The 23,881-nt window shown below is 46.2% G+C and overlaps 1 protein-coding gene across 4 annotated transcripts in view; it reads left to right on the top strand.

Annotated features, from left to right (window-relative positions):
- Positions 1-23,881, top strand: part of LOC124014402 (metabotropic glutamate receptor 8-like) — a 263,448-nt gene that overhangs the window by 199,046 nt on the left and 40,521 nt on the right. For all 4 annotated transcript variants that reach the window (XM_046329322.1, XM_046329318.1, XM_046329321.1 and 1 more), the window contains exon 7: positions 3,999-4,199. In XM_046329322.1, coding sequence (XP_046185278.1) covers positions 3,999-4,199 — 201 coding nt within the window. The remainder of the gene's footprint in view (positions 1-3,998; positions 4,200-23,881) is intronic.

Raw genomic sequence — 23,881 nt, 5'->3', positions numbered from 1 at the left:
GTGTGTGTGTGGTTTATGTCCTGATATGTGTGTATGTGGGAGTTGTTTATGTCCTGATATGTGTGTGTGATTTATGTCCTGATATGTGTGTGTGTGGGGGTTGTTTATGTCCTGATATGTGTGTGTGTGTGGTTTATGTCCTGATATGTGTGTGTGGGTGATTTATGTCCTGATATGTGTGTGTGGGGGGGCGGTTGTTTATGTCCTGATATGTGTGTGTGGGGGGTGTTGTTGTTTATGTCCTGATATGTGTGTGTGGGGGGGTTGTTTATGTCCTGATATGTGTGTGTGTGGGGGTTGTTTATGTCCTGATATGTGTGTGTGGGGTGAGGTTGTTTATGTCCTGATATGTGTGTTTGTGTGTGTGGGTGATTTATGTCCTGATATTTATATGTGTGTGTGTGTGTGAGGGGGGATTTATGTCCTGATATGTGTGGGTGATTTATGTTATGTCCTGATATGTGTGTGTGGGGGGGTTGTTTATGTCCTGATATGTGTGTGTGGGGGGTTGTTTATGTTCTGATATGTGTGTGTGGGGGGTTGTTTATGTTCTGATATGTGTGTGTGGGGGGGTTTATGTCCTGATTGTTTATGTCCTGATATGTGGCGTTTGTGTGGGGGGGGTTGTTTATGTCCTGATATGTAAATGTATATTATTATTATTATTATTATTATTATTATTGATATGTATGGGGGTGTTGTTTATGTCCTGATATGTGTGTGTGTGTGGGGGTGTTGTTTATGTTCTGATATGTATGCGTGTGTGTGTGTGTGTGTGTGTGTGTTTATATCCTGATGTGTGTGTGTGTGGGTGATTTATGTTCTGATATGTGTGTGTGTGGGTGATTTATATCCTGATATGTGTGTGTGTGTGTGTGGTGATTTATGTCCTGATATGTGTGTGTGTGGGAGTTGTTTATGTCCTGATATGTGTGTGTGTGGGGGTTGTTTATGTCCTGATATGTGTGTGTGGGGGGTTGTTTATGTCATGATATGTGTGTGTGGGGGGTTGTTTATGTTCTGATATGTGTGTGTTTGTGTGTGTGGGTGATTCATGTCCTGATATTTATATGTGTGTGTGTGTGTGTGTGTGGGGGGGGGATTTATGTCCTAATATGTGTGTGTGTGTGGGTGAGTTATGTCCTGATATGTGTGTGTGTTTGGGTGATTTATGTCCTGATATATATGTGTGTGTGTGTCTGTGTGTGTGTGTGGGGGGGGGGGGGGGGTTTATGTCCTGGTGTGTGTGTGATTTATGTCCTGATGTGTGTGTGTGGGTAATCTATGTCTTGTAAAGATATTCAGCATTGGTGTTTGTCAATGCATGATGTTGATAAAGGTGAGGTAATCTTGTGTTAAGTGGCATCTCCTTCTCAGAGACCTGGAAAGGGAAGTGTCTCAGAGTAGGAGTCCTGCTGATCTAGGATAACATCCTCCCTGTCCATGTACTCTTATTCATTATGATCTGAAAGGCAGAACTGATCCTAGATCGGCACTCCTACTCCGAGACGACTACATTAGGAATTTGGGCCCTGAAGTAAGTAAATCCTGTCCTGTACTGTTTGCTTTGTGGTACGGATGGTTGCGTTTGCAGTGAAAAGTGCTGATGGCAGCATTGTACTGAATACAGGTTGACCTGTTTCACTTCTAAACACATCACCTTTGATTGGTTGCTGATGACAGACCAGGTAGATTGTTTGGATGTGTCTTTTCTAAATGAACCCTCATCTCAGAGCACTGCAGGTATGAGACCCTTCTGGTTGGTGGGATAGCTGCGGCTCTGCAGAGTTATAGGGATACTTCCGGATTTTGGTAATGAGAGTCAGATAAACCAGTCAGATACATTTGTGGTTACAATTGTTGTCTCTGCATGTAGTTTGAAGGAAGTCGCTAACTAGTGTTAGCGCAATGACTGGAAGTGTATGGTAACTGCTAGCATGCTGTTTATGTGTGTGTGGGTGCGTGACTGTGCACGTTTCTGTGTGTGTGTGTGTGTGTGTGTGTGTGTGTGTGTGTGTGTGTGTGTGTGTGTGTGTGTGTGTGTGTGTGTGTGTGTGTGTGTGTGTGTGTGTGTGTGTGTCTGCAAGTTTGTAAGAGAACAAACATCTGCCTCTACAGCCAGGCTTATTATTACACAGTCACAATGAGCTATGCAAATACTCCCTGCCTTCCGCCTGTGTTCTCCCAGATTATTAAAGCACAGCAGAACGGGGAAACTTCCTTTAGCAGGGCTGGGGCTGCCATCGTCTGAGCTGACAGTGATTGTGATGGGGAAGGGAACGGCTGCAGTGTGTGAGAGAGAGAGAGAGCGAGTGTGTGCATATGTATGTACCCTGTATTTACTGTACATGTGTAGATGCGTGCATACGTGTGTGTGTGACAGGGCTGGGACAGACGAGGACAGACAGACAGTACACATGACGACTGCTGCTCCTCACCCTGCCAGCCAGTTAGCTAGGGGGGAGGGAATTAACTGTACTGATGCAATTGAAGGAAATGTAAAAGCATTGTTTCATGTAACGGCAGTAGCTCCACCAACCGTAGAGGGAATGCAGAAGGTATCTAGTCCTCCATGCTTGCGCCTGAAATGGCACCCTATTCCCTATATGGTGCCCTACTTTTTGACCAGTGCCCTATGGGTACACAATATAGGGAATAGGATGCACTGTGTTGAGATGGATGCCATTTTCTTTATTAGGAGCTCAAAAGGGTGATTATATGGTTGGCTGGACTGTAAGCCTGCTGTGTGTGTGTGTGACTGTATGTGTGTGTGATTGTAGGGTTTATGCTGTGTGCCTGGGGCTTCGTAGTGATACAGTAGCTTTCTCTCCAGCTTGTCAAGTCAAAGCCAGGATAGGATTCAGATTGAGTCTGATGGCTCAGCGCCCGTCCCCAGTGTTTCTTTACTGGCCTGGGTTATGTCAGAGGACTGCTTCTTTATGTTATAAGCTCAAGGCACTGGGAGCTCTCTCCGATTAGGATAAACTCACAGAGGCTATTTGGGATAAACTGAGTCAGTTCCTCTGTCGTCAGTGCCTACACCTGGTGGGATTACTGAGTGATCGACTGGATGGCTCCGGACCGTCGGTGAAGCAGTACTTCCGATTTGAGTGGCTTTTAACTGTTGAGGCTGATTTCTATGATGGCGTAAGCGGGCCCACAAAGTCCTTCTTAGTTGGTCTCTTGGGAAGTCAGCACCCATACCTTTTACTGGACCGTATCCTTCATATGGAATAACCAGGTGTGTGTGTGTGTGTGTGTGTGTGTGTGTGTGTGTGTGTGTGTGTGTGTGTGTGTGTGTGTGTGTGTGTGTGTGTGTGTGTGTGTGTGTGTGTGTGTGTGTGTGTGTTTGTGTGTGTGTGTCCTGCTCCTGCTAATGCATCACCTTCACGTGCAACTTGCCTGCTGTGTGGAAGCCGCTATAAAACTCAATTGGATTTCCTTCTCCTGAGCCTATTAATTCTACACAGACACGCGTATTGATTGAAGACTCTCCTTAATTCACCTATCCCGGGCATGTTTTTTTTATTTACAATCTTTTTGCTTTTTCTCCCCCCAGAAGGCTTGTACTGAGGAAAAAGCTGAGTTATAAGCTGAAAGAATTCAATAAAAAATGAGTTGCTTCTGAAAATCCACCCTTTTCCATTTTCTGTTGCCGTTCCGGCTTAATAACTTTGATGAAAACGGTAGAAAGGCATCATCATCAATTAGTGATTTTCATGTTTATGGATGAAGGAGTTTGTGCTTTCGCCTCTTTATGAGCTAATGATGCTAATGATGCTATCCGTTGCCTAAGCACACATTCGACTGCGTTAGAAGTAAAGTGTGTGTGTCACTGTAGATGTTTGTGTTTGTTCAAGAACAAGTGGGACCACGGGCAGTGTTTTCTCTCTCACGGAAATGCCATTATAATGTAATGTTGTACATTTTGCAGACACTTGGATGTCTTCCTCCACAGTGTAGCTAACTGTCCATCTGGTTTCCCTCCTCTCGCCCAGGTCTGGAGAAGGTTGGTCGGGACTCGAGCTACGAGCAGGAGGGGAAGGTGCAGTTTGTGATGGATGCCGTGTATGCTATGGCCCATGCCCTGCACCGGATGCACCGGGAACTCTGCTATGGATACCCAGGCCTGTGCCCAAAGATGGCCAACATTGACGGCAAGGAACTACTCAGCCATATCAGAGCTGTCAACTTTAATGGCAAGTAGAGCACGGACGCACGGACGCGCGCACACACACACACACGCACACGCACACGCACACGCACACGCGTACTGTACACTCACACACACTGCTCAGCCACTTCCTCAACATCCACTTCAACTCAGAGTCCCACACCACACCACTCCCTCGTCACACCCACCGTATCCATGTTTCCTTTGGCTTTCTCCCCACTCCTTATCAGCGGACATCTTGAACATGCGTTAAGCTTTGATTACAGGGGTTACTTTAGTTCATGAAGTAGTTCGTGAAACGATTGAGTTTTTGCCCCATTTTGATTCCCCCTAGTGTCCCCTATGAGCCATGATCCATCCTCTCTGAGAGCAAGTCCTCCCACAGTGTGTGTAGGGTTACATATGCTATTCCTCCTCAGTGATAGTTCCCTTTACTGGCTCTCACTGAAATAGTTAATACTACTCCTACTACTACTGCTCTCTTCATATTTCTCTACGAATTATCTTGACTTATCCTGCTTCCTTTACCTGCTAATGGCATACTACATGAATCTGTTCTGTACCTTATTATGTGCACATCGTTTTCTATATAGTGCGTTCGGAAAGTATTCAGACCCCATTTTGTTACATTACAGACTTATTCTGAAATGGATTTAATAGTTTTATCCCCCTCATCAATCTACACACAATACCCCATAATGACAAAGCAAAAACAGGTTTTCTAGACATTTTGCAAATGTATTACAAATAAAAAGCTGAAACATCACATTTACATAAGTATTCAGACCCTTTACCACCCACTTTTGTTGAAGCACCTTTGGCAGCGTTTACAGCCTCAAGTTGTCTTGGGTATGACGCTACCAGCTTGGCACGCCTGTATTTGGGGAGTTTCTCCCATTCTTCTCTGCAGATCATCTCAAGCTCTGTCAGGTTGGATGGGGAGCATTGCTGCACAGCTATTTTCAGGTCTCTCAGGAGATGTTCGATTGGATTCATGCTCTGGCTGGGCCACTCAAGGATATTAAGAGACTTGTCCCGAAGCCACTCCTGCATTGTCTTGGTTGTGTGCTTAGGGTCGTAGTCCTGTTGGAAGGTGAACCTTTGCCCCAGTCTGAGGACCTGAGCGCTGTGGAGCAGGTTTTCATCAAGGATTTCTCTGTAATTTGCTCTGTTTATCTTTCCCTCAATCCTTATGAGTCTCTCAGACCCTGCCGCTGAAAATCATCCCCACAGCATGCTGCCACCACCATGCTTCAACGTAGGGATGGTGCCTGGTTTCCTCCAGACGTGACGCTTGGCATTCAGGCCAAATAGTTCAATCTTGGTTTCATCAGACCAGAGAATCTTGTTATTCATGGTCTGAGAGTATTTTAGGTGCCTTTTGGCAAATTCCAAGTGGGCTGTCGTGCCTTTTACTGAGGAGTGGCTTCCGTCACGCCACACTACCATAAAGGCCTGATAGGTAAGGTATTTCAGTTTGACATTTTTTCAATACATGATATTTTTTTCCCTTTGTCGTCATGGGTTATTGTGTGTAGATTGATGAGGAAAATGTTTCATTTAATACATCTTTTATTAAGGCTGTACTTAATTAACAAAATGTGGAAAAAGTTAAGGGGCCTGAATACTTTCCGAATGCACCGTATGTTATGTAGTTCAGCTTTTTAACTAGTGGTGCCATTGGGTATTCATCCACTTCTCCTAACATAGTTTACAGCACTTTGTGCTTGCTGCAGATGGTAAACAAGTTGGAGATTGACTTGAGACTCAAGTAATGCTTTAAACTTGTCTTTTTGAGCAGTGTGCTTATTTGACTGTTTTAACCTTCTCGGCCACCGAAGAGCATAAGTAGGCGAAAACAATTGATACATCTCCAACTAAATAACATTAGATAGTTCACTTGAATATTCATTTTCTGCCTCTTTTAGTTACAGTATGGCAGTGTTTATCTCACCGCCTGTTCATTTGTTATGATTCCATTCAACTCTCGCAAAATTGCGTTGATCAGTCTAAAATGAATAATCAGCCCACGAGGCAGTTTTAAGACCGTAAGAGCATTAGGTCAAAAATGTATTCATACAGTGGCATTGTCGTCCAATCACAAACACCGAACAAACCTTTACACTCCCGTGGCTTAAGCAAAATCCAAATGGCAAAGATTGAATACGAATAGAACATTGTGAATACTGTAGCATCCATAGCTATAAACCGGACAAAAATATAAACGCAACATGTAAAGTCTTCATGAGCAGAAATAAAAGATCCCTGAAATGTTCCATAAACATAAAAAATGTATTTCTCTCAAATTCTCAAATGTGTTTACACCCCTGTTAGTGAGCGTTTATCCTTTGCCAAGGTAATCAATCCACCTGACAGGTGTGGCATGTCAAGAAGCTGATTAAACAGCATGATTATTACACAGGTGCACCTTGTGCTGGGGACAATAAAAGGCCACTCTAAAATGTGCAGTTTTGTCACACAACACAATGCCACAGATATCTCAAGTTTTGATGAAGCGTGCAATTGGCAATCTGACTACAGGAATGTCCAACGGAGCTGTTGCCAGTGAACTGAATGTTAATTTCTCTACCATAAGCCGCCTCCAACGTCGATTTAGAGAATTTGGAAGTACGTCCAATCGGACTCACAACCGCAGACCACGTGTAACCACGCCACATCTGGCTTCTTCACCTGCGGTATCATCTGAGGCCAGCTACCTGGACAGCTGATGAAACTGAGTATTTCTGTCTGTAATAAAGCTCTTTTGTGGGGAAAAACAAATTCTGATTGGCTGGGCCAGCTCCCTAATGAGTTTATTTCAATTAACTGATTTCTTCATACAGTATGAACTGTAACTCAGTAAAATCATTGACATTGTTGCATGTTGGGCTTACATATTTTTCACTGAGGCTTTGGATCTCTTGGCAGTGATAGCTAAGATATTGGGCTGATAAACACAAGGTTGCTGGTTCAAGTCCTACTATGGCCATTCTAGCCCGGATGAATACTAAAGCCACTGGTAACATAGTACTTCACCACCATTCTAGACAGTAACCTCCCTTAATAGAGCTAAATGTCACTGCCCACTTGACTGAGATGAATGTAGAAGGGCACAGAGCAGAGAGCGGGCCTGACAAACTGCACTTTACCAGACTACTTACTAGAGATCAGTAAATCTTCTCTCTATTGACTGCTGCTAGTTTTTCAATGCCGAGAGGCACAAGATGAATTGCTGTAGGGCTGTTGACGTTGTTTACATCTAGTATCTCGTCTTCAACAGGCCCGGGGGCTACTCGACGGGATTCTTTCAAGCTAACTACACAGAGAAGCAGCATGTTGTGTTGGTATCGATTTCTGCCCCTCTGGAGTTCAACAGGAGGTTAATAGGAATGATACCAGAGGATGAAATGTGTTTTTTTTGTTGCTGGGGACTGATCCCATGTTGTAGACTCATGTTGTTTTGTTTTGCTCAGCTACAGCCTCTCATAGCACATCATGTCTGGCATACAGTAGCGCGTTGAGGGCCGTTATTGGATAAAGTTACATGTGTGTGTGTGTGTTCGTGGTGAGCGAGCGAGCGAGAGACGGAAAGACGAGAGACAAAGTCAGTTGTATGTCAGCAGAGCGCACTTCTATTCAAATCAAATCTTATTTATCACATGCTCCAAATACAACAGGTGTAGGCCTTATAGTGAAATGCTTACTTACAAGCCCTTAACCAACAATGCAGTAAAAACATTTAAAATAACTTTCATAATAAATATTATTAAAGAGCAGCAGTAAAATAACAATAGCGAGGCTATATATGGGATGTACCGGTACAGAGTCAATGTGCGGGGGCACCGGTTAGTCTGGGTAATTGAGGATAATATGTACATGTAGGTAGAGTTATTAAAGTGACTATGCAGAGATAATAACAGAGTAGCAGCAGCTTAGAAGGGGGAGGGGTGCAAAATAGTCTGGGTAGCCATTTGATTAAATGTTCAGGAGTCTTATGACTTGGGGGTAGAAGCTGTTCAGAAGCCTCTTGGACCAAGACTTGGCGCTCCCGTACCGCTTGCCATGCGGTAGCAGAGAGAACAGTCTATGACTAGGGTCACATTCCTTGTTGGAATTTAGTATGCAGCTCATCTGCACCCGTTAGGAGGGCAATTGAGTCGGACCATCCACAGTGCCCTTGACATGGAGGGGGGGCCAGGGATCCATACCAATCAAATTCAACTTAGAGGAGCTGTGCTGATCCGATAGGCCACAATCCCCCTGCTTACCGACACAGGCGGAAAATCAATCCAGCGAGAGGAAGAGCCTAATTCAGTAGTGAGGCTTCAGAACAATCTAGGGAAAGCACACACCAGGCGTGGAAATATCTCATGCACACACACACACACGCGCGCGCGCGCCGGTGCACTTATTAATGATCCTTCCCCACCGAACCCTGCCAGAGGATCTAACCTTTCTCAGCAGCATGAGATTGGACACTTGGATGACCCCTCCACTGACCCCCAGTGTGTGTGGATATCCCTCCTTCCCTACAGTGTTCAGGTGTTATCGATGTGCTCTCTGACTCCGACAGAAACTCATGCTGATGGAGAGAGCACCATCCTGCTCACACACTTCCTAGCTCTATCCCTCCCTCTCCTCCCCTCCCTCCTTCTCTCTGCCCCACTCCCTCTCTCCTTTATCTTCTCATTATCTCTCATTCTCCCTCTCTTTTTTTCTCTCTCCTTTTCTCCCCTACTTCTCTCTCTCCATCTGTCTCTGCCTCCCTCCATCTCTCCACTTCTCCCCTCTCCCACCTATGCATTGCAGATCCAGGGGAACGAAGACAATAAGGAACAGTGCCTGTAGCTGCAATCACACGCTACCCCGCGCAGACTGCATCTGATACCGGTTATTCTGTTCTGTTCAGCTTGAGTCTCTACACCCTCTATTGTCTCCACAGTCATCTAAAGGACATTCTTGATCTGTCCCAAATGGCACCCTATTCCCCATATAGGGCACTCCCTATAACGTAGTGCACTATTAAGGGAATAGGGTGTCATTTAGGACGTGTGCTTTGTCACATGTCGAGCACTTACTTATTAAGCAGCCCACTTCAGACGTTGTGCCGTCACTTGATTCTATCTAGAGGCCATTGGATGAGTTGCATAGTTGTATTCATACGTGTAGGCATGCTGCAGATATTTCCTTTTTCTTATACCAAAAACATGATACGTCAGATTCGGGTCAATGATGATGATGTTTTCCCTTTTGTGTAGCTCTTTTCTGTTTCTCTCTCCTTTTTTGTCCTGGTCCATCACCAGTCATCGCCATGGAGGGATTGACTCTTGAATGCAAGCAAGATATCAATCTCAACTCAGACCGAGTCCCTCTCTCATCTAGAACGTCCTATTCTGTTGTTGCCTACCAACAACATCCCCTCTAGTACTGTAAGTCATTGGGACGACGCTCTGTAAAGTAACACATTTAGGGACTATTATTGGCCGAGAAAATCTCATTTCAGTTGCTGTCGGGCTATTGTGACTCAGTTTTCAATGAGCAGCTGAAGTAAACACAGAGAAATAGCCACAACAAGTCTTTGTACACTTTGTAGGACAGATATCAAAAGACATCTTTATGTCTCAATCGGTCTCTCATGTGAAGGAAGTAACGTGCAGCTGCAGCTTCCGAGGACCAGTGTGTCCCACCACTTCTGCTCTGATGAATACGATAGTCTAGGGCTACGTCCCAAATGGTACAATATAGTGCACGAGGCCCTGGTCAAAAGTAGTGCACTATATAGGGAAGAGGGTTCAATTTATACATTGCCTCTAGAGTGTGTTACAGGAACTAGGCCTGTTACGAGGTCTGCTCCTGGACAGGGACATTACACGTGTCTAATGCAACCAAAGTGCCCACACAGAGATTTTGCCATTTTTTCATGTAAAAACTGATGCACCAGCCCTAACACCAGGTTCAGCAACTTACCTGTCTTGTAACCAAGACTAAGGAGATGCTTGTGGACTACAGGAAAAGGAGGACCGGGCACGCCCCCCATTCTCATCAACGTGGCTGTGGTGGAGCAGATTGAGAGCTTCAAGTTCCTTGGTGTCCACATCACCAACAAACTGTGTCACCCACCCACCAACTCCTCTTTTATGCTACTGCTACTCTCTGTTTATCATATACCCATAGTCACTTTAACCATATCTACATGTACATACTACCTCAATCAATATAGCCTAGCAAATGTTATTTTAACTGTCTTTTTACTGTTGTTTTTATTTCTTCACTTACCTATTGTTCACCTAACACCTTTTTGCACTGTTGGTTAGAGCCTGTAAGTAAGCATTTCACTGTAAGGTGAAACCTGTTCTATTCGGCGCCCGTGACAAATACATTTAGATTTGAATTGATTTGATATATCATCTCACTTGCGCTCAGATGGGCAGGGTGGACATTTGTGAGCTTTGTCCTTAAAAACATGATCCAAAGTGCTAATTTCAGGCAGCACCGATGGGGATATTTAAGACCAACCAAAATCTGGTTTTAGCGTTTTTGGCACAAATTTTGACAGCGGAAAAGCAGCCTATCCAGCCGTAACGCAACCTGCCCATATGCGCATGGAAGAAGAGCAGCGTAATGTGCTATTGGTGTCTGAATACTTCGTATTTAGAAACATATATATGTATTTTTTTTAAATACCATTTAATTTTATTTGATGAAAAACCAAGCAGAGCCTCCCCTCCTCTCAATTAAGCCTTTGTCTGTCTGCCCGATGCAATCGCGAAGTAGTCAAGACTGTCGATAAAGGGTTTGGCTCCTGAGCCCGCTTGGAAAGGAGTAAAGCAGTGAGCCGACATTCCCTGTTTATCTCTGCATCGTAGGCAGGCCCACATTATTTGAGCAATACAGGTCCTATTTTGGACGTGCGTGAAAGCCCCCTCCGCGATGTAGGCTACGTATCCATGTCCATCAAGAAACGGAGATGAGAACCTCTGTGAATACCGGTGAACCGTGTATTTAGAACGTATCTCTAGCCAGTAAAAAATGGCATATTTTCCATTTCGGATGTTTAAAAACCCAAGCCCTCCCTTAGGCCTACTGTAACAAAGGGCTGGTTCAACAGCAGTGTCTTTTTTTATCCTGCCGATTTTATGACATCGTTACATTTACATTATTGAAATGATGGTGTCTGTAAGTGTGACACAGCCTATTTAAAACAGCCTGTTGTTTCGTTGTATTATTCACTCTCTTTTTAAGCCTCACCAATAATGAATTGAATCTTGCTTATTGACAATGATTGGCATGCCTATACTCAGTCATAATGCTATTGACATTAGGCCTAGCTCCTATACTCAGTCATAATGCTATTGACATTAGGCCTAGCTCCTATACTCAGTCATAATGCTATTGACATTAGGCCTAGCTCCTATACTCAGTGTGAATGCTATTGACATTAGGCCTAGCTCCTATACTCAGTGTGAATGCTATTGACATTAGGCCTAGCTCCTATACTCAGTGTGAATGCTATTGACATTAGGCCTAGCTCCTATACTCAGTGTGAATGCTATTGACATTAGGCCTAGCTCCTATACTCAGTCATAATGCTATTGACATTAGGCCTAGTGTCATGCAGGTGAATGAGGACCCAAAAGCGACTTGGCGAAAACAGAGTATTTAATCCAGAATAAACTTTACAAAACAAAAAGCATAATACTACACGTAAAGACAAGAACAGACTGGAGACTTGATCGAGAACTGCAGGTTGCCTCGGGAAGGCACTTGAACCTAGCAGACTCAGACACCTGCTCACCACGCAGCATCTGAGGAAAACACGACACGACAGGGCAAAACATAGACACAGCACGGTGAATTATACATGAGGATCCGACAGGGCAGGTACGGGAAACAAGGAGTGAAATAGGGACTCTAATCAGGGAAAAGGATCGGGAACAGGTGTGGGAAGACTAAATGATGATTAGGGGAATAGGAACAGCTGGGAGCAGGAACGGAACGATAGAGAGAAGAGAGAGCGAGAGAGTGAGAGAGGGAGGGGGAGAGAGAGGATAGAAAGGGGAAAGAACCTAATAAGACCAGCAGAGGGAAACGAATAGAATGGGAAGCACAGGGACAAGACATGATAATAAATGACAAAACATGACAGTACCCCCCACTCACCGAGCGCCTCCTGGCGCACTCGAGGAGGAATCCTGGCGGCAACGGAGGAAATCATCAATGAGCGAACGGTCCAGCACGTCCCGAGACGGAACCCAACTCCTCTCCTCAGGACCGTAACCCTCCCAATCCACTAAGTATTGGTGACCCCGTCCCCGAGAACGCATGTCCATGATCTTATGTACCTTGTAAATAGGTGCGCTCTCGACAAGGACGGGAGGGGGAGGGAAGACGAACGGGGGTGCGAAGAAAGGGCTTAACACAGGAGACATGGAAGACAGGATGGACGCGACGAAGATGTCGCGGAAGAAGCAGTCGCACAGCGACAGGATTGACGACCTGGGAGACACGGAACGGACCAATGAACCGCGGAGTCAACTTACGAGAAGCTGTCGTAAGAGGAAGGTTGCGAGTGGAAAGCCACACTCTCTGGCCGCAACAATACCTAGGACTCTTAATCCTGCGTTTATTGGCGGCTCTCACAGTCTGTGCCCTGTAGCGGCAAAGTGCAGACCTCACCCTCCTCCAGGTGCGCTCACAACGTTGGACAAACGCTTGAGCGGAGGGAACGCTGGACTCGGCAAGCTGGGAAGAGAATAGAGGAGGCTGGTAACCCAGACTACTCTGAAACGGAGATAACCCGGTAGCAGACGAAGGAAGCGAGTTGTGAGCGTATTCTGCCCAGGGAGCTGTTCTGCCCAAGACGCAGGGTTTCTGAAAGAAAGGCTGCGTAGTATGCGACCAATCGTCTGATTGGCCCTCTCTGCTTGACCGTTAGACTGGGGATGAAACCCGGAAGAGAGACTGACGGACGCACCAATCAAACGACAGAACTCCCTCCAAAATTGTGACGTGAATTGCGGACCTCTGTCTGAAACGGCGTCTAACGGGAGGCCATGAATTCTGAACACATTCTCGATAATGATTTGTGCCGTCTCCTTAGCGGAAGGAAGTTTAGCGAGGGAATGAAATGTGCCGCCTTAGAGAACCTATCGACAACCGTAAGAATCACAGTCTTCCCCGCAGACAAAGGCAGACCGGTAATGAAGTCTAGGGCGATGTGAGACCATGGTCGAGAAGGAATGGGGAGCGGTCTGAGACGACCGGCAGGAGGAGAGTTACCCGACTTAGTCTGCGCGCAGTCCGAACAAGCAGCCACGAAACGGCGCGTGTCACGCTCCTGAGTCGGCCACCAAAATCGCTGGCGAATAGACGCAAGAGTGCCTCGAACACCGGGATGACCAGCTAACTTGGCAGAGTGAGCCCACTGAAGAACAGCCAGACGAGTGGAAACAGGAACGAAAAGGAGGTTACTAGGACAAGCGCGCGGCGACGCAGTGTGCGTGAGTGCTTGCTTAACCTGTCTTTCAATTCCCCAGACTGTCAACCCGACAACACGCCCATAAGGAAGAATCCCCTCGGGATCAGTAGAAGCCACAGAAGAACTAAACAGACGGGATAAGGCATCAGGCTTGGTGTTCTTGCTACCCGGACGGTAAGAAATCACAAACTCGAAACGAGCGAAAAACAACGCCCAACGAGCTTGACGGGCATTAAGTCGTTTGGCAGAACGGATGTACTCAAGGTTCTTATGGTCTGTCCAAACGACAAAAGGAACGGTCGCCCCCTCCAACCACTGTCGCCATTCGCCTAGGGCTAAGCGGATGGCGAGCAGTTCACGGTTACCCACATCATAGTTGCGCTCAGATGGCGACAGGCGATGAGAAAAATAAGCGCAAGGATGAACCTTATCGTCAGACTGGAAGCGCTGGGATAGAATGGCTCCCACGCCTACCTCTGAAGCGTCAACCTCGACAATGAATTGTCTAGTGACGTCAGGAGTAACGAGGATAGGAGCGGACGTAAAACGTTCTTTTAGAAGATCAAAAGCTCCCTGGGCGGAACCGGACCACTTAAAACACGTCTTGACAGAAGTAAGAGCTGTGAGAGGGGCAGCAACTTGACCGAAATTACGAATGAAACGCCGATAGAAATTAGCGAAACCTAAAAAGCGCTGCAACTCGACACGTGACCTTGGAACGGGCCAATCACTGACAGCTTGGACCTTAGCGGAATCCATCTGAATGCCTTCAGCGGAAATAACGGAACCGAGAAAAGTAACGGAGGAGACATGAAAAGAACACTTCTCAGCCTTTACGTAGAGACAATTCTCTAAAAGGCGCTGTAGAACACGTCGAACGTGCTGAACATGAATCTCGAGTGACGGTGAAAAAATCAGGATATCGTCAAGATAGACAAAAACAAAGATGTTCAGCATGTCTCTCAGAACATCATTAACTAATGCCTGAAAAACAGCTGGCGCATTGGCGAGACCAAACGGCAGAACCCGGTACTCAAAATGCCCTAACGGAGTGTTAAACGCCGTTTTCCACTCGTCCCCCTCTCTGATGCGCACGAGATGGTAAGCGTTACGAAGGTCCAACTTAGTAAAGCACCTGGCTCCCTGCAGAATCTCGAAGGCTGATGACATAAGGGGAAGCGGATAACGATTCTTAACCGTTATGTCATTCAGCCCTCGATAATCCACGCAGGGCGCAGAGTACCGTCCTTCTTCTTAACAAAAAGAACCCCGCCCCGGCCGGAGAGGAAGAAGGCACTATGGTACCGGCGTCAAGAGACACAGATAAATAATCCTCGAGAGCCTTACGTTCGGGAGCCGACAGAGAGTATAGTCTACCCCGAGGAGGAGTGGTCCCCGGAAGGAGATCAATACTACAATCATACGACCGGTGAGGAGGAAGGGAGTTGGCTCGGGACCGACTGAAGACCGTGCGCAGATCATGATATTCCTCCGGCACTCCTGTCAAATCGCCAGGTTCCTCCTGAGAAGTGGGGACAGAAGAAATGGGAGGGATGGCAGACATTAAGCACTTCACATGACAAGATACGTTCCAGGATAGGATAGAATTACAAGACCAATTAATAGAAGGATTATGACATACTAGCCAGGGATGACCCAAAACAACAGGTGTGAAAGGTGAATGAAAAATCAAAAAAGAAATAGTCTCACTGTGGTTACCAGATACTGTGAGAGTTAAAGGTAGTGTCTCAAATTTGATACTGGGAAGATGACTACCATCTAAGGCAAACATGGGCGTAGGCTTGTCTAACTGTCTGAAAGGAATGTTATGTTTCCGAACCCATGCTTCGTCCATGAAACAACCCTCAGCCCCAGAGTCAATCAAGGCACTGCATGTAGCACCCGAACCGGTCCAGCGTAGATGGACCGACATAGTAGTACAAGATCTAGATGAAGAGACCTGAGTAGTAGCGCTCACCAGTAGCCCTCCGTTTACTGATGGGCTCTGGCCTCTTACTGGACATGAATTAACAAAATGTCCATCAAATCCGCAATAGAGGCACAGGCGGTTGGTGATCCTCCGTTCCCTCTCCTTAGTCGAGATGCGAATCCCTCCCAGCTGCATGGGCTCAGTCTCAGAGCCAGAGGAGGGAGATGGTTGCGATGCGGAGCAGGGAAACACCGTTGATGCGAGCTCTCTTCCACGAGCCTGGTGACGAAGATCTACCCGTCGTTCTATGCGGATGGCGAGAGCGATCAAAGAGTCCACACAGGAAGGAACCTCCCGAGAGAGAATCTCATCTTTGACCACTGTGTGGAGTCCCTCCAGAAAACGAGCGAGCAGCGCCGGCTCGTTCCAGTCACTAGAGGCAGCAAGAGTACGAAACTCTATAGAGTAATCCGTTATGGATCGATCACCTTGGCATAGGGAAGCCAGGACCCTAGAAGCCTCCCCACCAAAAACTGAACGGTCAAAAACCCGAATCATCTCCTCTTTAAAGTTCTGGTAATTGTTAGAACAATCAGCCCTTGCCTCCCAGATAGCTGTGCCCCACTCTCGGGCCCGGCCAGTAAGGAGTGAAATGACGTAAGCAACCCGAGCTCTCTCTCTAGAGTATGTGTTGGGTTGGAGAGAGAACACAATCTCACACTGGGTGAGAAAGGAGCGGCACTCAGTGGGCTGCCCGGAGTAGCAAGGTGGGTTATTAACCCTAGGTTCTGGAGGCTCGGCAGGCCAGGAAGTAACAGGTGGCACGAGACGAAGACTCTGGAACTGTCCAGAGAGGTCGGAAACCTGAGCGGCCAGGTTCTCCACGGCATGGCGAGCAGCAGACAATTCCTGCTCGTGTCTGCCGAGCATGGCTCCTTGGATCTCGACGGCAGTGTTACGGCGTCTGTAGTCGCTGGGTCCATTCCTCGGTCGGATCCTTCTGTCATGCAGGTGAATGAGGACCCAAAAGCGACTTGGCGAAAACAGAGTATTTAATCCAGAATAAACTTTACAAAACAAAAAGCATAATACTACACGTAAAGACAAGAACAGACTGGAGACTTGATCGAGAACTGCAGGTTGCCTCGGGAAGGCACTTGAACCTAGCAGACTCAGACACCTGCTCACCACGCAGCATCTGAGGAAAACACGACACGACAGGGCAAAACATAGACACAGCACGGTGAATTATACATGAGGATCCGACAGGGCAGGTACGGGAAACAAGGAGTGAAATAGGGACTCTAATCAGGGAAAAGGATCGGGAACAGGTGTGGGAAGACTAAATGATGATTAGGGGAATAGGAACAGCTGGGAGCAGGAACGGAACGATAGAGAGAAGAGAGAGCGAGAGAGTGAGAGAGGGAGGGGGAGAGAGAGGGATAGAAAGAGGGAAAGAACCTAATAAGACCAGCAGAGGGAAACGAATAGAATGGGAAGCACAGGGACAAGACATGATAATAAATGACAAAACATGACACCTAGCTCCTATACTCAGTGTGAATGCTATTGACATTAGGCCTAGCTCCTATACTCAGTGTGAATGCTATTGACATTAGGCCTAGCTCCTATACTCAGTGTGAATGCTATTGACATTAGGCCTAGCTCCTATACTCAGTGTGCATGCTATTGACATTAGGCCTAGCTCCTATACTCAGTGTGAATGCTATTGACAGTAGGCCTAGCTCCTATATCAGTGTGAATGCTATTGACAGTATGCCGAGCTCCTATACTCAGTCATAATGCTATTGACAGTAGGCCTAGCTCCTATACTCAGTCATAATGCTATTGACAGTAGGCCTAGCTCCTATACTCAGTCATAATGCTATTGACAGTAGGCCTAGCTCCTATACTCAGTCATAATGCTATTGACAGTAGGCCTAGCTCCTATACTCAGTCATAATGCTATTGACAGTAGGCCTAGCTCCTATACTCAGTCATAATGCTATTGACAGTATGCCGAGCTCCTATACTCAGTCATAATGCTATTGACAGTAGGCCTAGCTCCTATACTCAGTCATAATGCTATTGACAGTAGGCCTAGCTCCTATACTCAGTCATAATGCTATTGACAGTAGGCCTAGCTCCTATACTCAGTCATAATGCTATTGACAGTATGCCGAGCTCCTATACTCAGTCATAATGCTATTGACAGTAGGCCTAGCTCCTATACTCAGTCATAATGCTATTGACAGTAGGCCTAGCTCCTATACTCAGTCATAATGCTATTGACAGTAGGCCTAGCTCCTATACTCAGTCATAATGCTATTGACAGTAGGCCTAGCTCCTATACTCAGTCATAATGCTATTGACAGTAGGCCTAGCTCCTATACTCAGTCATAATGCTATTGACAGTATGCCGAGCTCCTATACTCAGTCATAATGCTATTGACAGTAGGCCTAGCTCCTATACTCAGTCATAATGCTATTGACAGTAGGCCTAGCTCCTATACTCAGTCATAATGCTATTGACAGTAGGCCTAGCTCCTATATCAGTGTGAATGCTATTGACAGTAGGCCTAGCTCCTATACTCAGTCATAATGCTATTGACAGTAGGCCTAGCTCCTATATCAGTGTGAATGCTATTGAGGGGTCTACATTTGAACTGACCACGATTTAACCGACTAACGATAACTGACTAACATTAGAATTGGAGTTGATTCCATGAAAGACACAACTTGAAGTCAGCACATATTTTGCCGCGGAGCACGTTCTGATTGGCCAGTGAGGGGCCAAGCCTCGACACACCCCCACAGCCTGTTTATTCATCAAAACCCATGCCTTTCGAGCCAACGCCAGCAAGTGTGCCGATAATTAGTGATTAGTGAAAATAAGCAAAAAATTTTCGGACACATCCCTGAGCCTATAGAGTTACCACCTGCGCTTAGATTTACCATTGCGCAAGGTTTGTTAAAACAGAGCCCAGAATGGTGTGACATGACGCATAGTGCCTCCCACAACCCAGGCCACCTCCATTGTCCTCGGGCGGTCCAATGAATAGCTCGATAAGGTCTTCACTCTTCACCGTCAATGTTCATCTCTTCCCTTTAAAAAAAAAATATTCCTGAAAATATTTCCAAGGTCCCCTCCTTTTCAGTCTGATGAGAAACCTTAATTGTAGTTCCGTGCGTGGGAAGGAAGGAATAAAAACACCTTACAGCCTGTTCTTTCACTTTCGCACAGGGGTTAAACTTTGACAGGATACATTCAACTAAAACTGCAAAACCTTTTAGAAAAAATATATATATATATATATATATTTTTTAGACAATGGAACTTTTCAGAAAATCTCCAATGGATTTCGTTCACCTCCGCACTTCCTTGTTATCTGTCAAATGAGTCATAGTGATACAAGCAGAGAGCTTTCATCCGTGTTCAGTGTTGAACATCAAGCCAATACCGTCTCTATTGTTCCCAGCTATACCTGCCTGTAGAGCGTGGTTGAATGGCACTGATGTGTCCTTATGATCCTTTATAAACTACCCTGTCCCCTGACAGTGTGGAGTGAGAGTCCCCCGCTTTAGCAAGGCAAGAAAACTCTACACAAAGGACTGCTACACTTCTGCTTTAGAACACCGGTGAGGATATTGACTGTATTGATCCAACTACTAACCCTCATAGTAGTTCTATGTTCATTGGAAGTGAACATGCGCGGTGTAGTGTGTCTCAGTCTTAGCATCCTGTATAACAATATTTTAGCCTCATCCACAAAAGCACCGGACGAAGGACATATAGAACTCGGGCCGAGAAAGAGAACAATATCCACTCACTTTTTCCTACTCTACCAAAACGTTATTTATTGAGCTAGGGCCAGCTTCTATATTTCGACCATATTGTAGTCTTGGTCGGGGCCACCCTACACGATGCTCTCCATTACCCTTCTATGGAGAAGGCAGAAGAGCCAAAACAATTGGGCCCTGACTCTGCGGAGTCAGTATGTGTGTGTGTGTGTGTGTGTGTGTGTGTGTGTGTGTGTGTGTGTGTGTGTGTGTGTGTGTGTGTGTGTGTGTGTGTGTGTGTGTGTGTGTGTGTGTGTGTGTGTGTGTGTGTGTGTGTGTGTAGAGTCGTGAGGGGAGGACACTGCCATGCTAGACCGAGCTATCTCATTACAGCTCATCTCCACAGGGGCCAGCTGCTCTAGCTCTGACTGCTCAGGACAAGATGGACGCCTTCTCTACGGGAACCAGTAAGGGCTTATTAACAAGAAATAACGGCTAGATGATGAACTTGAACCTAGCATGACAGCGATACAGATAGTTAGAGGGAGAAGAGAGATATACAGCACTGTGTGTAACATCTAGAGAGAGAGAGAGAGAGAGAGAACTAAAGTCTCCCATGTCCATAGTCCTTCTCTGTGCTTTGTCCTTGTATTAACAGTATAACACAACATCAAACTGTGGATGAGCCACCGGATGGCTGGACAGGGGAGACTGATGAGACTTAACTGGAAGGATGCGTCATTTGCTGCTGCTGCTCGCAGAAAGGACCCGCCAGTGCCCCTGTGTGTGTGTCCGTGTGAGTCTACAGCCGTCCCTGCTCTCAACGTTAAAAGGGCAATCAATACCTGGAGATAAGTTCAATAAGCCGGAAATCTCAGACAGCTGTTTCGGCGACTTAAGACATCTCTCTCTGTCTGCCGGGCCGCCACACACCGAACACTTCCTCAGCCCAGGTGACCAGAAGCTATCAGATTTTTTTATTTGACTTTTATTTAACTAGGCAGGTCAGTTAAGAACAAATTCTTATTTTCAATGACGGCCCAGGAACAGTGGGTTAACTGCCTTGTTCAGGGGCAGAACGACAGATTTGTACCTTGTCAGCTCGGGGATTTGAACTTACAACCTTTCGGTTACTCGTCCGACGCTTTAACCACTATGCTACCCTGCCATTGTATGATTAATAGACCGTTAAGCCATGCGGTGTCGGCGGTGATTGTACGTACATGCATCATTGTATTCACTCTAATGCAGGTTAAAATGCTGGCATTAGACTAACTGACAACACCAGGTTTATGGACCTGCAGATCTCTCTCTCCTCTGCCACAGTCACACCGTAATGAAATCCATTAGGCCTTAGTGGAGACAAAGGAGTTTTTGAGGGAGTGTATCCGTCTGCCATGTTGGTTTGTTGAGAAATGCGGCATTGCCTCAATAGCCTATCAGAGTTGTGTGTGTGTGTGTGTCTGCTAAAGTCGGTGAACAGAGGAGGTATATCTGCTATGGCAGCTGGTCTCTCTAGCCTCCTGGATACATGCTGCTGCCTTCTCTTTTTCATTATGCACACTAACAATGCTGCTCTAGGACTCCTCTCTCTCTCTCTCTCTCTCTCTCTCTCTCTCTCTCTCTCTCTCTCTCTCTCTCTCTCTCTCTCTCTCTCTCTCTCTCCTTTGATCCCCCCTTCCCCCTCACATCTTTCTCCCTCCCTCCCTCCCTTGCTGTGCTCTGTTCTAAGGAAGATAATCAAAATAGTTTATTTTGAGAGGAAAGAGAGGAAGAGGAGAAGTCAAAAGGAACTGGAGGCTTTTGTCAATTTCAGATTGAGGGCCACTTAGTTTGGAGCCTCTCCAAAGAAAGGTGTTTTCTTCAGCGACAGTGTCTCATAACTCTGTGATGAAATGTCTTCCCTTGGCCTAATGATAGTAGGGCTTAGAGAAGCAGTGGAAAGGAGGGTACTAAAGGTTTGGATGGTTTTGAAACTTGCCTTAGGCAGGCAAGAACCTCTAATGACCGACTAGGACAATAAACATAAAAATAAAAAAAGAATGGCGAATTATCAAAATCTCTAACCAATTGGGAAATCTAAAGTACCCAAAGCATTCCGAGATCATGGGGCCAACACATCTTCGGTTGACATGAGGACTCTTGTCACTACATCCATTATTTCATTAGCCAACTCACCCGCCCACCTCTAAGCTCCAATGGCTACACAGCCTCTGTGCTCCCTCCCACTGTGAAACACAACAAAAGGCTGGCTCCTACTTCTACATCCTGATAAACTACGTGTCCGAGCTTTCTGGCAGTTTAATAATCATTATAATCAGCTGCCTTGTTGAGCCAAGAAGCACTAATCTCATTATAAACCCCGAGGATATTACCCCTCACCACATTAACTGCATGGAGACTGCTCCCCACATGGCGACTGCAGGGTGGACGGAGGGTTAGGATACAGCGAAGAAAGGCTCCTATATGCCAGAAGCATGTAAGTGATGGATCATGATCAAGTGAATTATTAGGCTAACGTGGCTGTCTTATAGTAGAGAAGAGGGTGGGAGGGAGAGGCAGAGGGAGATAAAGAAGAGATACATGGGAAGACGAGAGGGAGAGAGCTGTGAGATATTTTTTTTTAAAGAAGAGAGATAAAGAACGAGAGAATGAAGGAGGATCAACAGTAAATGTTTAGGAGGAGGGAGTTGAGTTATTACTATCGCACAGATGTCGAGTTTCCCTCATCTGCCAGGTAAAGCCTCCCCAGAGGAAACCGTTTAGTGTGGAATAGATGGGATGGAGGACGAATGGAGACGAAGGATGGAGAGAAGACATGTCCTCATTTCTGGGGGCCTGTGTGTGCCCGCTTTAGTGCTTTAATGCGTTTGTGTGTGTTCCTACGTGCGTGTACCTATGTGTGTGTGTGTTGTCTCCCCCATTAGCAGTATAGATGTATGGCCCACACTGCTGGGTGCTGGCAGACATTCCACTCAGCCACTCTCTCTCCTCCTCTCAGCTCCTTCCTCCATGTTATGTTTTATTCACCTGGGTTGCAGGGTGGTTTCTACATCACTTCTAGCAAAATACTCACCGTGTCACTCTGTTTCTGCCACGATTGGGAGTGGGGAGACTTTTGAGGCCTCTAATGGTCGTTCAGCCACAACGCTCTCTCTTTCCTGTATTCTCCCCCATCAGAGGTTTTGCCCAGCCTAAAACTCTGTCTCTCTCTCTGGGATCCACAGGGAAGAGCTGTTGGCAGGGTATGCAGTGTTTATCTCAGATTAGGCGGATGTTGCCTGCAGATACTGATCTTTCTCCCCTTAATGGTTTAGGTTTAGGATTAGGAGAGAGTAAACAGATCCTAAACCTGTGCCTTGTAACTGTATCTTCAGAGGTTTGTCCCCCTGCCTTTTAGTAGGAGTATAACTTGCCTAGAATCCATTCTCTCTACCCACAAACTGCATAGCAGGAAGCACAACCTCATCTCTGAACAAACACAATGAACATAACCTGATCTCCTCTGAATGGAGGAAATCAGGTTCAAACAACCGTCTTCCATCTGAAATACCCTACTTCCTACTTAGTCTCGTCTCACCATCGCCCACCACTAGCTGAAGACCTGTGTGTCGGTTAAAGGGCCTCTAACCTCATTCTCCTTTTGGGGATGATAGGGTGCATGTGTCTGGTCATGTGAGATGTGCTGAAAAGACCAATGAGGGTGAAGTTGATGAACAGACTTTGTTGTGCTGGTAGGCTCGTCCAGTTCAGTGGTTGTTAGGGCATACCCACTGAGGTGTGAGTTTGAGGTTTGTTGTGTTTGTGTGTGTGTGTGTATGCTGTGGTAAAGAAGGTTAAATGTGGTTGCTTACACTGACACAGTGAAGGTCATGGTTAACGATGCAGAATAGTGTGAAATTTAAATGTCGACATCTCCATGTTGCTACTTTCAGAAATGGCGGAGGAACCATGCTTCACTGACTTGTAATGCTGTTTTCGAATTGCCCTTATAAGGGACATACTGAACAATTATCTTAGTCAGCTTGCTTATGTCCAGTAATTGTCATCAGGAGTAGCTAATATGGCTTGGGACAGGCTGTTTCCGGAGATGACGTGAGTGTGAAGATGTGTTGCTGTGTGTCTATGCGCCTTTGCGGGCATTTAAGTGTGTGTGTGTCTGTGTGCGTGTGTGTGTGTGTGCATGTGTACGTTTGTGCATGCGTGCGTGTGCAACTTGCATCTGTCGTGTCTGCAGAATCGGCCTCATCGGTTGGGCAGGGAACAGTGAGCGGTATTGGGCTGTATATTAACCCCAATTTGACAGGCAGAAATCATTTCCTGAGGCTGTGCCATGATTCATTTCCACACTGATGAGACGGAGCCCGCTCCCATTTGCAATGCATGTTGCCCCCGCTGTGCAAAGCGAGGGATGCACAGAGAAGAGGAAGAGAAGAAGTTGTGCCCACTCACTGAGAGTATCAGTGTCAACCAGAGGGCTCTCTTACTGGACTCATGTGTTTGTGTGTGGGGGGGTGTT

The sequence above is a fragment of the Oncorhynchus gorbuscha genome, linkage group LG25 (genome assembly GCF_021184085.1).
Source record: "Oncorhynchus gorbuscha isolate QuinsamMale2020 ecotype Even-year linkage group LG25, OgorEven_v1.0, whole genome shotgun sequence".
NCBI classification, from domain to species: domain Eukaryota; kingdom Metazoa; phylum Chordata; class Actinopteri; order Salmoniformes; family Salmonidae; genus Oncorhynchus; species Oncorhynchus gorbuscha.
This window is presented reverse-complemented; position numbering and strand designations above follow the sequence as displayed.